Source organism: Micromys minutus (assembly GCF_963924665.1).
Source record: "Micromys minutus genome assembly, chromosome: 33".
NCBI classification, from domain to species: domain Eukaryota; kingdom Metazoa; phylum Chordata; class Mammalia; order Rodentia; family Muridae; genus Micromys; species Micromys minutus.
Window position 1 is genome coordinate 134,297 of NC_137968.1, and position 13,134 is coordinate 147,430.

Genomic DNA, 13,134 nt, shown 5'->3' on the forward strand with positions numbered 1-13,134 from the left:
AGAATCAGTTCCCTCTTTTTCAGTAGTGGAAAGGGTATGAAAAAAAAATTGCACAGTCATCCCACATGGGAGGTGATTGAAAAATCTAAAATCATTTAAAGAAATTATGAAACTTGGATTAGTGCTTAAAGGGAGATTCTGATTCTAGTTGTAGAGGTCAGTAGTGGAGAAAGGAATATACAGGTAGCGATTGTCAGGAAACAGCCATGGGGGAGCCAAGGACCAACACAGGTGCAACCCAAAACCAGTAATGTAGGATCCCTTATGGGACCTCTGGCCAGTATGTGGAGGGGAAAAGATGGGAGATAGGGAAGAGTGTGAGTGGGGAAAGGGGTAGATGTAGTCAAGAGGACAGAGTGAGTCTGTGGTGGTAGGCACTGGGGTGGCAAATGTGGATGCTGAAGGGAGGAAGGGAGAAAAGGAGTAAAAAAGGTTATATGAAGGGAGGAGGGATTCTTCCTCCTGTGAGTCATGCAGAAGAGTTTCAGAGGGGCCTCTTGGGTCTCTGCTACAGGCCCATGAAGAGCCCATCTGCTCACAGTCAGGACTTACCCACCTTGGCCATTGTGGACCATACAGGCCTTCATCCACTGGGGCAATTTGGAAGTTGCTTCAGCCCAAGGCAAGATGTATCCAATCTGATCTGAGTGTCCAGATGACATTTACCACTTCCCAGGCTATCTGAGGATCAAAAGTACAGTGGGAGGACCAGTCAACCCCAAATGTGGGTCATTCAGTCTCACAGAATGTTTGAAGACAACTCTTAGTGACAGGATGGTCATAATGCTCCTTGACTATAGGTAAAGTTAGAATTCTTTAAAGTGTAGGTTACAGAGCTTTTAGGCTTGCTAGTCTCATTACACATACTATCTGTCTTGCTGTTGAGTAGCGCTAATTGACTGCTGCTACATATCTGTCCATCTCTTCTGTCACCCCAAGTCCAAAAGTATAAAAGTCAGAACCGAGACACTAAATATTAGGCCTAAGAGAACACAAAGGAGACATAAAATCAGACCAAGAACCTCCACTAGGTGGTACAACATCTTCTCTTTTGCCCTGAATGGGAGAGTATTCAGGTTCTGTTAGAATCTCCCCCAATCCTGCCATGTCCCAAACCAGGATCCCAACAGACTAGACTGTGGTTCACCAGGGAGACCTCTGTAGATGCTCTCTGCTTCTCTAAGTATAGCAGTTTATCCTGAAACTGAAAGCACGTCAGGAGCCTTGCAACCTCTCAAGGTGTACATGTCCCACTTTAGAATTTGGGCAGTAGGTCTGAGGGCCTCCAGAAAATGTTAATCCTACCATGCAAGAATAAGACTACTAGCATAACATTGAGCCAAATTTGAAGCAAGTTTGAATTTTACTGGGGTACATTCAAGAGCTGACCAGTGACTACCTCCTAAGCCAAGATAAAGACAATAGCCCCAGTCCATTTCTTTTTGTTAACCTTTTTTTTTTTTTTTTTTTTTTTTGGTTCTTTGTGGATTTCGCATCATGTATCCCAATTCCACTCACCTCCCCGTCCCTCCATATTCACTGTGCCCTTGCAACCTCCCACGAAGATAAAATAAAATATGATAGATTAAAAAAAAAGTTTGTCATGGAAGCTATAGCATGTCCACACATCTTTACTTTCAAATGTTAATTGCAATGAGTCATTGGTCTGTTTCAAGGCCTCTGGCTTCTGCTACACTATCAATACTGATCATCATAGGGACTCCTCTCAGGTACCCTGCTTTTGTCCTGTGTCACAAAGATAATGCAGCTTTTGATCTTCAAGACTGGTCTCTTCACACTTTTAGCAGGTCATAGATGGGATAGATGTTGGGGTGGGCCAGCTCAAAGCCCTGGATCTAGACCTGGGAGGTTGCTGTATTGGCCATCCTGCCAGCTCTCCAGTACCCATATTCTCTGGCTTGCTCACCCAGTGCCTCAGCTAGCAAGGGACAGAGTTAGCTCTCATATCCTCAGGCCAGCTCATCTGTGCCTTCACCATCAGGGCCAGCACCATCTGTGATGCCTAGGCTAGATGCAGGTCTTGAACCCCTTTTAAAAGAGTAAAATCACAAGTAGTTGCAAATCAGGTTTATAGAAGAGAGACAAGAGAACAATCTCAACAAACACCATGTAGTTAGTGAAAGTGATTGGGAAGGGTTAGGAAAGGTCAGAGTGTTCTCATAAAGGTCAAGGTTATGGGTTGGATCAGGTCACATTCTAGGAAACAGACTTAAAAACAACTTCTCTTAAACAATACAGCACAATGGCTTCTGACTTCAAAATGCATTTAGTCAAAGTTCTTCAACTAAGCTGTCACTTACTGAGATGTGTCTATGTGCAGAGAAAATGGTGTAACTGAAGCTTCTTATATCCTGGAGATGGTGATTTTGGAAAAACCTGCAGTTCTTTATGAAGCCCATTGCATAGTAGAGCCTAATCATAATTTAAAAGTAAATTAGAGGGCTAGGAAGATGGCCCAGTAGTTAAGAATATTGGCTGATCTTCCAGAGGACCTGGGTTTGACTCCTTTTTCCCCCCATTACTTTACATCCAATCTAAGCTCCTATGTCCTCTTTGTTAGGCCCTTGTTCCCTTCATTCCCCTTCATCTCTGAGAAGGGGAAGTTCCTCCTGGGTACCAACCCATCCTGGCATCTCAAGTCACTGCAGGACTAGGTACAGGATCTCCCACTGAGGCCAGACAAGACAGTCCTGTTAGTGGAACAGAATCCAGAGGCAGGCAAGAGTCAGGGTCAGCTCCTGCTCCAGTTGTTAGGACCCTCCTGAAGGCCAAGCTGCATGTCTGCTACATGCGTACAATAAGGGTTGGGAGTAAGTCTGGCTAGGTCCAGCCCTTTTATGCTCTTTGGTTAGTGTTTTAGTCTCTGGGAGCCCCCAAGGGTCCAGGTTAGGGGATAACTCATATTCAAGAGACAACTCACAACCTCCAGTCCCAGGGACTCTGATGCCCTCTTCTGGTATCCACAGGTACAGACATACATGAAGACAAAACACTTGTACAAATAAAATTAAAGTAAAACTGAAGCAGAATAGAAAACCACCAAAGTTAAGTGTCAATAGACAAATTATAATTTAGTTGAAGATCATAAGTGCTCTTGTTTTCTAGAATTGGGGAACACTTAAATTCTGTAGAATAGGACAAGTATTCCAATAAACTGAGGAGTTTCTTTTAATGGAAATTAAAGGGTGGAGAGAAAGCAAACACAAAAAATAGAAAGATAAGTTATCTCAGCATTACCAACCTTTAAGATAAAGACAGGAAACAGAATCTTAGGCAAACAATTAACTGTTGATACCCGGTTACTTCAACTTACCTTTTTATAGGGTTAGGTAGAAAGAAATTTCTATGCCTATGAAATTGACAGATTTGGCACATTCTGCTTCTTTTACTTTGGGGGGAGGGGCTGTTAAAGAGCAGTGTTTTGTAATTTCAGATGGCAATCATTTAACTTTGGGTAGAGACAGAAGGCTAGGAGACTTTCTGTTCATTTGTCTGCTTTGCTGAAATGGGCCTAATAGTCTAAGGTTGTTTAGAACCAGCCAAGCATTTGGTGGTGGCTGCTATTTGTGTCTGCCAGACAGAGGGACCACGTCACTCATTCACCAATAGTTGACTATCTGGATTCTGTTCCAAAACATAAATTAATGAAACACTATTAAATTATTCTTCTGCTATTTTTCTAGCTAACTATATAACCCTAACCTCATCCATTCTTACCTCCAACCTTTGAGCCTTAATAAAGGCCTGATACTTTTTGATAATATTTTAATTTTAAGGGAAATTATGAGATATATGTATATGTTGTTAACATTTTTTATTCTTAACAAAATGCTTAAATTAAAGAGAGGATAAAAGGCTTATATTGTTAACAAAACAAAGGGTATTTAATCTGAAACTCTTGAAAGAGTAGGAGAGAATGTGGTTGATGCAATCTTGACAGACTGCGTTAGATGGCTCTAATGTTACCTGTGTATGCCAAGAGCTATGTGAAAACAGCCATCTCTAGTCACAGCAGCCAGAAAAGTGAACTACCTCTCAAAGATAGTGGGTTCTCTGTGCTTCATAGGGTTCCTAATTTGGCATGTGAGTCTACTCTCGAATAATGCTAGGTATATATATATATATATATATATATATATATATATATATATATATATATATATATAAAGAGTGAGTTACAATTTTAGAGAAAAGGGGGGGGGGTACTTCCATCACAAGTGCAGTAGAGAGGAGAGATTTTTGTAGAGTGCCTGGAGCAGAAATCTTGACCACTTGAGACTCAGCTGTTGTGTGTATCTGGCAATGGGATGCTCTAATAAGGTGAACTGACATTGAACTTCTTGTCCTTTTCTGCTTAGGGTCATTGGTTTCCTGGAAGCTATTGTTTGCATAAAATTTGGACAAGATCTCTTCTCTAAGACCCAGATACTCTACGTGGTGCTTTGGCTTCTTTGTGTGGTAAGTTGTCACTCCCATACCCCAGAGTGTTAGCTGAGCTCCCTAGTTGTTTCTAAAGGAAATAGAAATACAAAAATAAAATTCTCTTGTGCACCAAGTTTTCCTTAGACATTCATAGGCAATTTTTAAATTGTACACTAGTCTAGAAGTTTAAGAATAAAACACAGCCATACAGCATCTGAAATGGGTCACCATAGCCATTTCCAATAATGTAGTTTGTTTTTTTGTCCAGAGAAATACTCTGCAGGATTTGGTCTGGAAGGCAAGTATTAAGTTAGAGTGTGCTGCTGGGTTCTAGTTGACAAGTGACAGGACAGTGAAGCAGAGGCATGGAGGACAAGGAACGGGCTAGTTGGGTTTGTCAGGAGATAACTGGATAGGACACTAATGCCTTGTCATTACCCAGAAGAGACTTGAAGGCAACTCTAGGATCTCTAGATTGTGCTAAAAGCAAGTCAGGGCACATGGGAGCCGCTTGTGACAACACGAGGTAATCAGTTCTGAGTTGAGATCGAATGTACAGATGAAGATATCCTGTCCCATTGCATGCCTCACTGGAATTATCTGCTCAGTAGCATTGGATAAGGCTTGCCAAGGGGGACCTGACCCAAACTGTCCCTGTGTAGAACCAGGAGATGCCATAAAATTATACAAAGAGTTAGAAGATACTTTATAGGAACTTGAGATGCTGGCCAAGGATAGGATTTCATGGAGCAATTAGATATAAGAGGCTTAGTATAGCTTACATGGCTTCTATAAGATGATCAGGAGACTCTGAAGAGAAGCAAGAGAGACATGGAGAGGACTCAGCTTGACAAAAGGCCCTTGAGCTGGTCAGCTTGCATTACTGTAAAAATTATCTGAGGTCAGTTCAAAGAGAAAGGTTTATTTTGGCTCACAGTGTTGGAGGCTTCAATCGACAATCATTTGACCCATGGTATTCTTGGCCTGATGTAAAAGAATGGGCTCTGACCTGTTCCTCTCTGTGGGAAACATTTGCCAAGTATCCTCTGACGTCGGTGTTCTCCTAAGATCCCCAAGGAAGGGAGTCTCCTTCTTTACCAAGGAGGTTGCAATGGAGGTATGGTAACAAGAAAGCATAAAAGCCAGTCCATATGCAAATTTGCAGATCTTAACATGGTGGAGTTTTAAACAGTGGGAAGGAAAGACTTATTAGTGCCCTTAAGAGAAGTCTCCTAGTGACCCAAGATCTTCCACTGGACTTTGCATGTTGCAGGTTCCTACCACCCCCCAGTTGCAACAAGCTATGAACCAGGTTAAAATGGACCTCTAGGGACATTCAAGGCCCAGAGCATAGCAAGTTCTTGCTACCATGCATATTTTATAGTCAAAGAGAATGGAAACAGAATCTCAATACCTTTCCATATCACAGCCGTTACTAAAGAGCAAGATTGGTCTCCCACTCAGAAGTGAGATGGTCATCATTCAGTAAGGGAGCAGTAAGTCATACCACAGCATGCAGAGAAACAAGCCCCTAATTATTCCCTTTACTTGACAAGGGACCAAGCACAGAACTTGAGATTAATGTGGAAGCAAGCATCTCATTTGTATCTAATCAAGTTGTCAAATAATCATCATATATTTTCATGTTCATTACCTTATTATGAAAGCTAAACTGGATTCTGCAGGGCACAGACTGCCTGGCTTTCATTCCACAGAGTTCTCTATTCTCCATTCCTTGTCCCTCTTTAAACAGAATCTGTGCAATTGCTATTTTAAATCCAGACCTTGACATTTTAAGTAGGTACTTGCCTAGATTTCCACAGGTATGATTGCAAACCCATAAATTACAAGCTTTTGTCTCTTGAACCAAGTAGAAAATGGGCCTCTTGAACCTAGGTGAAATAGTAGATTTGGCAACCACAGCAGGCTTTTGTAATGATCGTGATGATAAGCACCTTTCCTTTGCTGCCTGCCTGTGTTTGCCTGGTCCCTCTGCACAGCCAGCTCCGCTTTTTTCCTGTTGGAGGGAACCTCAGCTGCAGCCTGACAGCCTAAGCTATGGAGATGAGAACAGGACAGAGCTTGCACGCCTTCCCTCTGATGGCCAAGATCTGCAATGGCAGACTAGAGGAGGCATTGCGTTCCTCGTCCAGGCTCATTCTGTAGCCAGTGCTTGGGAAGAGGGGCCTAGCACACTCTCTCAGTATAAACCATAGGACATCCTGTTGTGCCCTTGTAAAAACCCTAATACACACAGAGGGTCACATGGTACATTTTCCTTCCATGAAAAATGGTAAATTTAATGTTACTATGTGTGAGAAAATTAGACAAATATTAGAATATGCTAGAGGTTAGAAATTGTTTAAATTTGTAACTGTAATATCTTCGTTCATTGCATATTTTTTTAATTGCGAGGGAATATGAACTTTTTTAAACCCCATATTTAAAACATCATATAGAAATATGCTTGCTTGCAATAAGAATTAGGTCTCTTGTTCTCTAGTCACCGTGCCTCTATAGCAGCCTCCTTGGTAAAGAAGCAGGCAGCTGACTGGGACACTGACATATCCTTTGGGGATTTTAGGAGGACACTGATTTCAGAGACACTTAGCAGATGTTGCTAACAGGACGGAATGGGGACACATGTAAAGACACAAACTTTGTATCTGGTTAGATTTTAAAACTAAGACTCAGCCTACCAAGGAAGCTTTGTTCTGCTCTGCTTCTCCCTCCATGCCACCTGTTTCCCTCGAGAGCATTCACCCCTCTGAGCTCTTTTCCTCTTCTTCTAACGTGGGAAGTGACTTAGGAATCAAGGCATTGGCCTTTTAAATCCAAAGCTATGATTCTCAGAAAGAATTAATATTATTCTCTCAGGATGATTTCATACCTGTCCCCATGGTTAGGTGAGGTGCTGAGTAATGACCATTGACCACAGGCAATCAAGTGAAATAAAATGGGTATTAGGGACAAACTGCTTGGCCCAAGTGTTCTGGTCTGTGGGCTTTTTTGCTTGGTAGCTTTTGTTTAGTTCACTTGAGGCTTCTCTCTCTCTGGTGCCTCCTTGTCCTTCTAATACCCCCTTTCCTCCTGGTCCAAAGAACGTTCCCACTGTTCTTTGCCTCTTAGTCTGGGCAGCCAGAGACCTTTCCTAAACTTAAGTTTTTTGACACATTTTGAAATTTTGGGTTCTCAATAGACATGAAAGATGGGTTCTGTGCTCTCCCTTTGGGATATGCAAATACACTAGCCATTGTTATGCCCAGTTGGCAGGAACCCACAGGAGACCACCAGGAATTTTGAGTCCAATGCAAGAACAAAGAGTCTTTAATATAAGAGTCTGACCCGGATCGAAAGCCTTTCCTGTTCCTAAGGTTAGGAATGTGATGCTGGTGTCCAGGGGCTTGAGATATTATATAGGAGTATGCATAAGCTGGCATCTGTAGCTTTGGTGTTACATGTTTGGGGAGGGAGTGAAGGAGTGCCTTCAAAACCTGATTGTTCAGACAGTGGGGCAGAACTGCACAGCTGGAAAGGGACCTTCCTGACCTGGGAAGTAGTAACTCGTTCCCTTATCAGAAGCTAGTGTATTTTACAAACTAGTCACAGCTGTCTGGGAACACTTAATTGCCTCTTTCCCATAGTGGACTTTTATTACTTCAAGAATATTGGCTCCTGCTTCCTCCAAGGGCAGGAGCCATATGCACTGGGGAAATGCTGGTTGTTAATCAGGGGAAGGAGTGCAAGTTTAGACTGGAGTGGGCTGCTTTTCATCTGTTCCCGAGGCTGGCATCTGCCCTGGGGAGGTGGGGTGTGGGGAGGGAGTGCTGTCATGAAAGGGATTCCAATAGGCTCTAGGCTGGGCTCCCTTTTGTCTGCCCTCTCCGAAGGCCAAGGCATCTATGCTGGGGGAAGAGGGAGAAGAAAGCGCTAACTGCTCTGGCTCTGCACAGGGGCAGGACGGTACAGGATTTGATGAACAGAGATGGGGGCGGGTTTCCCATGTCTCTTCGACATCAAGTCCTACAGTGGCTTTGTGCTCACACATGCAAAGTATATGCATGTCCTCCTGTGGCATTGAAATCATATGTAGATAAAGCACAGATACTATGAAACTTGTTTCCAGGGACTGATAATGAGAATTGGAAAATCTTCGTATTCGGTACCAATACGACTTTTCTTCCTCAAAATATTTCTGATCCACTTTGTTGACTGAGGATGGGAAAGATCTGCATGCAGAGGGCCAACTGCCTGCCCGTTTGTCTCCCTTAAGGTGTGTGCAGGCATGGTGAACAGTCCAGTCTGAGGTAGAAACACCTGGCCTCTGGGTAGCCCTCTCATCTTATTCAGGTTGTTATAAAATACTTTCAGTCTCTTTGTTTTTCTGTCTGCAAAAGCAGTGGCCACAAGGGTCAAGGTAGGGCAACTGGCACCGAAAAGCCAGGACCAGTAAGGGGAGCATTGTCCTTCCTGCTCTCGTTCCCAAGGAGGTACTCCAAGGTATTGCTATGAAGACACTAGATGAAAATTTTCTATCCAGAAGTTTTTTTCCTTAAGCTGTGTCTCTGTTCTTTGGAGATGGGTATGGGGTAGAGCCATATGTCTGGTCTTACCATAACCCTTCTTAAAAACGGAGTATATATGACCTGCCCAAGATCAGTCCATCCAACATTTTCCTGACTCTCCCATGTCTACCACACCCAAACATTAGAACCCTTGTGTTGAAAGCACATAGCAGAAACTGTCTTCTGGATTCTCACATAAACCCAATTCCTGGGAAGTAGAGTGTGTGTGTGTGTGTGTGTGTGTGTGTGTGTGTGTGTGTGTGTGTGTTCCCATGCATGCACATTCGATGTTATTTATAAAAGGGCTTTGTGTCTTTCTGTCTTGCAGGCCTTCACCACGTTCCTGTGTCTGTACGGCATGGTTTGGTATGCAGAGCATTATGGTCACCGGGAAAAGGTAGAAGAGGAAACAGAGGTGGTCTTCATTTGAAAGACCTTGCAGGGAGGCCCCCGACACACACACACACACACACACACACACACACACACACACACACACACACACACACACACGGAAGGAAGGAAGGAAATGGCAAAGGAGCCTCAGGGAATGATGTCAGTCCTGCCATATAGAAACTTACCATTTCAGGATGTGCCTCTGTTACACAGCTGTGCTAACTTGTGGCTGGCCTTGTTAATATTATCCTCCTTTTGCAAGGGGTTTAAATCTTAGTTATTTAAATAAAATTTCAAAAATTAATTGAAACAAATGTAGAACTCGGATCTCGAGGTTTCTCTTCTGGCTCTTTTGTCTTTTTAACCTATAACATGTTCTAGTCCAGGCTCCCCAGCTCTACTGTGTTAAAATAGACAGTGCTGTTTGTACCATAAGAGCATCTTGGTCTTCATGTATGCCCTAAACAACTGCAGCAGGGCTATCCCAAAAGCTGTTGCCTGTCTGTGGGATATGTTCTTTTAGCTGGGATGCTTTGTCTAGCCCCAGTAGGAGAGGATGCATTGGTTCATGTTTTATTATTATTATTATTATTATTATTATTATTATTATTATTATTATTATCAGTATTCCTTTTGGGATTGACCTAAGTTTATCCACTAAACCTTTGTCTTTTTCTAGACCTATTCAGAGTGCGAAGATGGCGTTTACAGTCAGGAGATCTGGCATCATGGGAAAGGCTCAAAAGGTAACAGTTACCTTGTTCATTGTGTAAAACCTTGTTGAGTCTCTGCATCCTCAGGCCTGCCATGGAGATTTGAGCATCAGTGATTATATGGAAGGGTCTCAAACTGCTCATCAAATCTCACCTGTCACTTCACAGAGTGTTCACAGAATAGAGACAGAAGTGTGATCTGTGAGATGAGACTATTCTGGGCTCTGCTTTTCTCAGGCAGAAAGGCACTGAGGTTTACATTGCCTCAATCCCCAGTCCCCAAGATGGGAGCACTCCACTCTCTCTTGGCTCTTGGCTTTCATAGTGAGTTAAATCCTTAGAGAGAGCTGTGCGCCCAAAGGGAAAGACTTTCAAAAGAGGTTGATGAGTCTGATAGATTTTATTCCAGAGGCAGAATAGTGTGAGCAGGCCCTCGGCCGTCCTCTCTCTGGGAAGCGTTTTGTAATAATCTAGGGCCACTGTGTGGTTTGAAATTTTTAAATTTATGAACCATTGACAGTGAAGAAGGTCTACTGGCCAGTAATTTTAAGGTCTTGTGAATACTGAAAAGCATGACTGGGGAGGGGGTGATCAGACTGTGTCTGAGAGACACTGGTTTGTGGTTAAGGAAGAGCTGTGAGCTCCATGCCTCGAGATAACTCAGGGGAGCTGGTACTGTGGCTCGATTCAGAGCCACCCTGTAGTCTGTTCACCTGGGCGGGCAAAGGGGTTCACCAGACTGACCTTATGTGGACCCATCCAGTTACATAATCAGCCCTGGGCATTCCTGGTTCTCCAACAGAAAGAATTTATGTGTGCAAGTGATGGGGGCATATGAAGAATGGAGAGGATATAGAGGGGGAGAGGGAGAGAGGGAAACTTTCAGAAAATTTGGGACTGTGACAACTGATACTTCATGAAGACAAAATGCTGCTGGGCCTCTGGGGAATGGGCTTAAGTGGCTGTTTTTGGTAAATATTTTACCCTGAACTGAACCAGAGTACTGGAGAGGGCTTAGGCTTAGCCACTCCCTTAGGGACTGGCCACATGTTCTATCAGAGCTGTCTGTCACTCAGAGCTTCAGGTACCTTGTTTGTAAAGATGTTGATGTCTCTGCTAATAGTTTTAAAGTTGTGAAGTCAAGAGTTGTTTTCAACTGAGACATTAAAAGCCTGTTTAACAGTTCAGTGTGTACAGACTAGGGGAATCGGTTCTGTAGTTATAAGCATAGACTGTGGCTGAACTTTTAACTGTCCCTTGTTTAGGCTTTCATTTGTACTCACTTCTGGTCCTCCTGACTATGATGTGACTAGTCTATCTTACATATTCCCAGACTAAAAATTCCTTAGAACAGTGTTACGGGGAAGTTGCCTGTTAATACACAAGGCAGTCAGATTCCCCTGGTTGTAATTTGTTAATGGGGCCACTAGAGGGAGAGCAAGTGTCAAGTAAGAGCTGGATTTTAGCTGATAAGCCAGGGCATACCAGAAAGGGAGAACCACAGATCCCACAAGTCAGCCACAAAGCCCAGAGGCCCCTGGTAATGGTGTTTTGCCTTTTTTGGGGCAGGTTCTGAAGACAACCTACCGAAGCATTCATACAACAATGAAAGCCATTCTTCCAGAAGAAGGAACCGCCATTCCAAGTCCAAAGTCACCAATGGGGTTGGAAAGAAATGAAGGAGGCTAGTTAATGTCGGGTGTTCCAGAGTGCCTAGACCTGAGAGAAAAACAGTGCATTTGGACCTTCCTATGTGGAGATCATAATGGACAGAAAGAACAGAGGGAGCTTTGGGGATCCTGATTTGAGAGTATAAGTCTTGTCTCCCATCCACCTGGACACACACTAGGCTGACCATGGCTGGGGTCCTTTGCCAACTGGAGGTATCTCTTAACTTCAGCACATGGCCTGCGTTCTCCGGTAGCAATACAGTGTGCTGGAAGGACAGGATAGCTGTTTGCTCCCAGCTGCCAGCAGTGGCTCTATGCTGGTGTGTCTTGTGGGTGTTGTATAAATGTCTTCATTCAGATGTTGACTTAACCAACTTGCTAATGAACTGGTCACTGGGTTTTATTTTTATGAGTCTGCCTTTTCATTTGTTTAAGTTCAGTCAATCTGCTTTTACTTTGTGTTTTCAAGTTAAAATGCTTAAAAGCTTCCAGAATCCACAGCTGAAATTGGGGGTGGGGGAGTCCTTGAGAAACAAAGGGTGGAAGGAGCTTTTGTGTCCCTGCTTAGCCTGCTCACTCCCCAGCCACATGGCAGATGACCAGCAGCCTGAGTGAAGATGCTGGTTGCTGGCACTGGAACCTAGGCTTTAGATTACAACTGTTTTGTTCCCTTCCAAATACTGTCCAGACTGAATGCCCAAGAGCAACCTTGCTAAAGGAGCTGGGACACTGGGGCTCCTGCCAGGTGCCTTTTCCATGTGCTTGGTTTTCCTTCTTTGGTGTGTTGCCTATTTTGTCTTTCTGTCTTATGTGAGGTGCTAGTGAGTATTGATTAACTTTCATCTGTGCCATGCTCCACTAGAACATTCTCCCAGTCTACCCTGGATCCTTGTTTTAAATAAATCAGTTCACATTAAAAAGCTCATCAGCGATTTGTCTTTGTTAGAACGGATGTTTCTTTGTATCTTATTGGTCTTTCAACTGTCTGGAGGCAACTTCATATTTTACAGTTGACCTTAGGGGTAACACATATGTATGTGTGTTCTGTATGGTAAAGAAAAAGAAAATACATTTGAAAAAAAGTGCTTACACATATATGTCCTATCTGAACCTTCCAAAGTGATCCACAGGGAATGGGAAGTGTAGCCATTTTCACTGTGTTCATACTTACCAGGCTGGACTTTCTTTTTCAAACAAGTATAAACTTGCTACAAACAACCCTTTTCCTCATTTGCCCAAGCACAATGATTTCTATGTCTTTGCCTCCTTGAAGGAAGTCTTTGAACTATAAAAGTTATGTTTTGTTTTTCTTTCTTTCCTTTCTTTCTTTCTTTCTCTTTCTTTCTT

General features: G+C 43.1%; 1 protein-coding gene across 1 annotated transcript in view; it reads left to right on the forward strand.

The window, feature by feature from the left end:
* PTDSS1 (phosphatidylserine synthase 1) overlaps positions 1-12,706 on the forward strand; it is a 67,359-nt gene extending 54,653 nt beyond the window's left edge. Inside the window, exons 10-13 of the mRNA XM_080909363.1 lie at positions 4,380-4,479; positions 9,337-9,405; positions 10,084-10,150; positions 11,687-12,706. Coding sequence (XP_080765489.1) covers positions 4,380-4,479; positions 9,337-9,405; positions 10,084-10,150; positions 11,687-11,796 — 346 coding nt within the window. The 3' untranslated portion in view covers positions 11,797-12,706. The remainder of the gene's footprint in view (positions 1-4,379; positions 4,480-9,336; positions 9,406-10,083; positions 10,151-11,686) is intronic.
* The last annotated feature ends 428 nt before the right edge of the window (positions 12,707-13,134 follow it).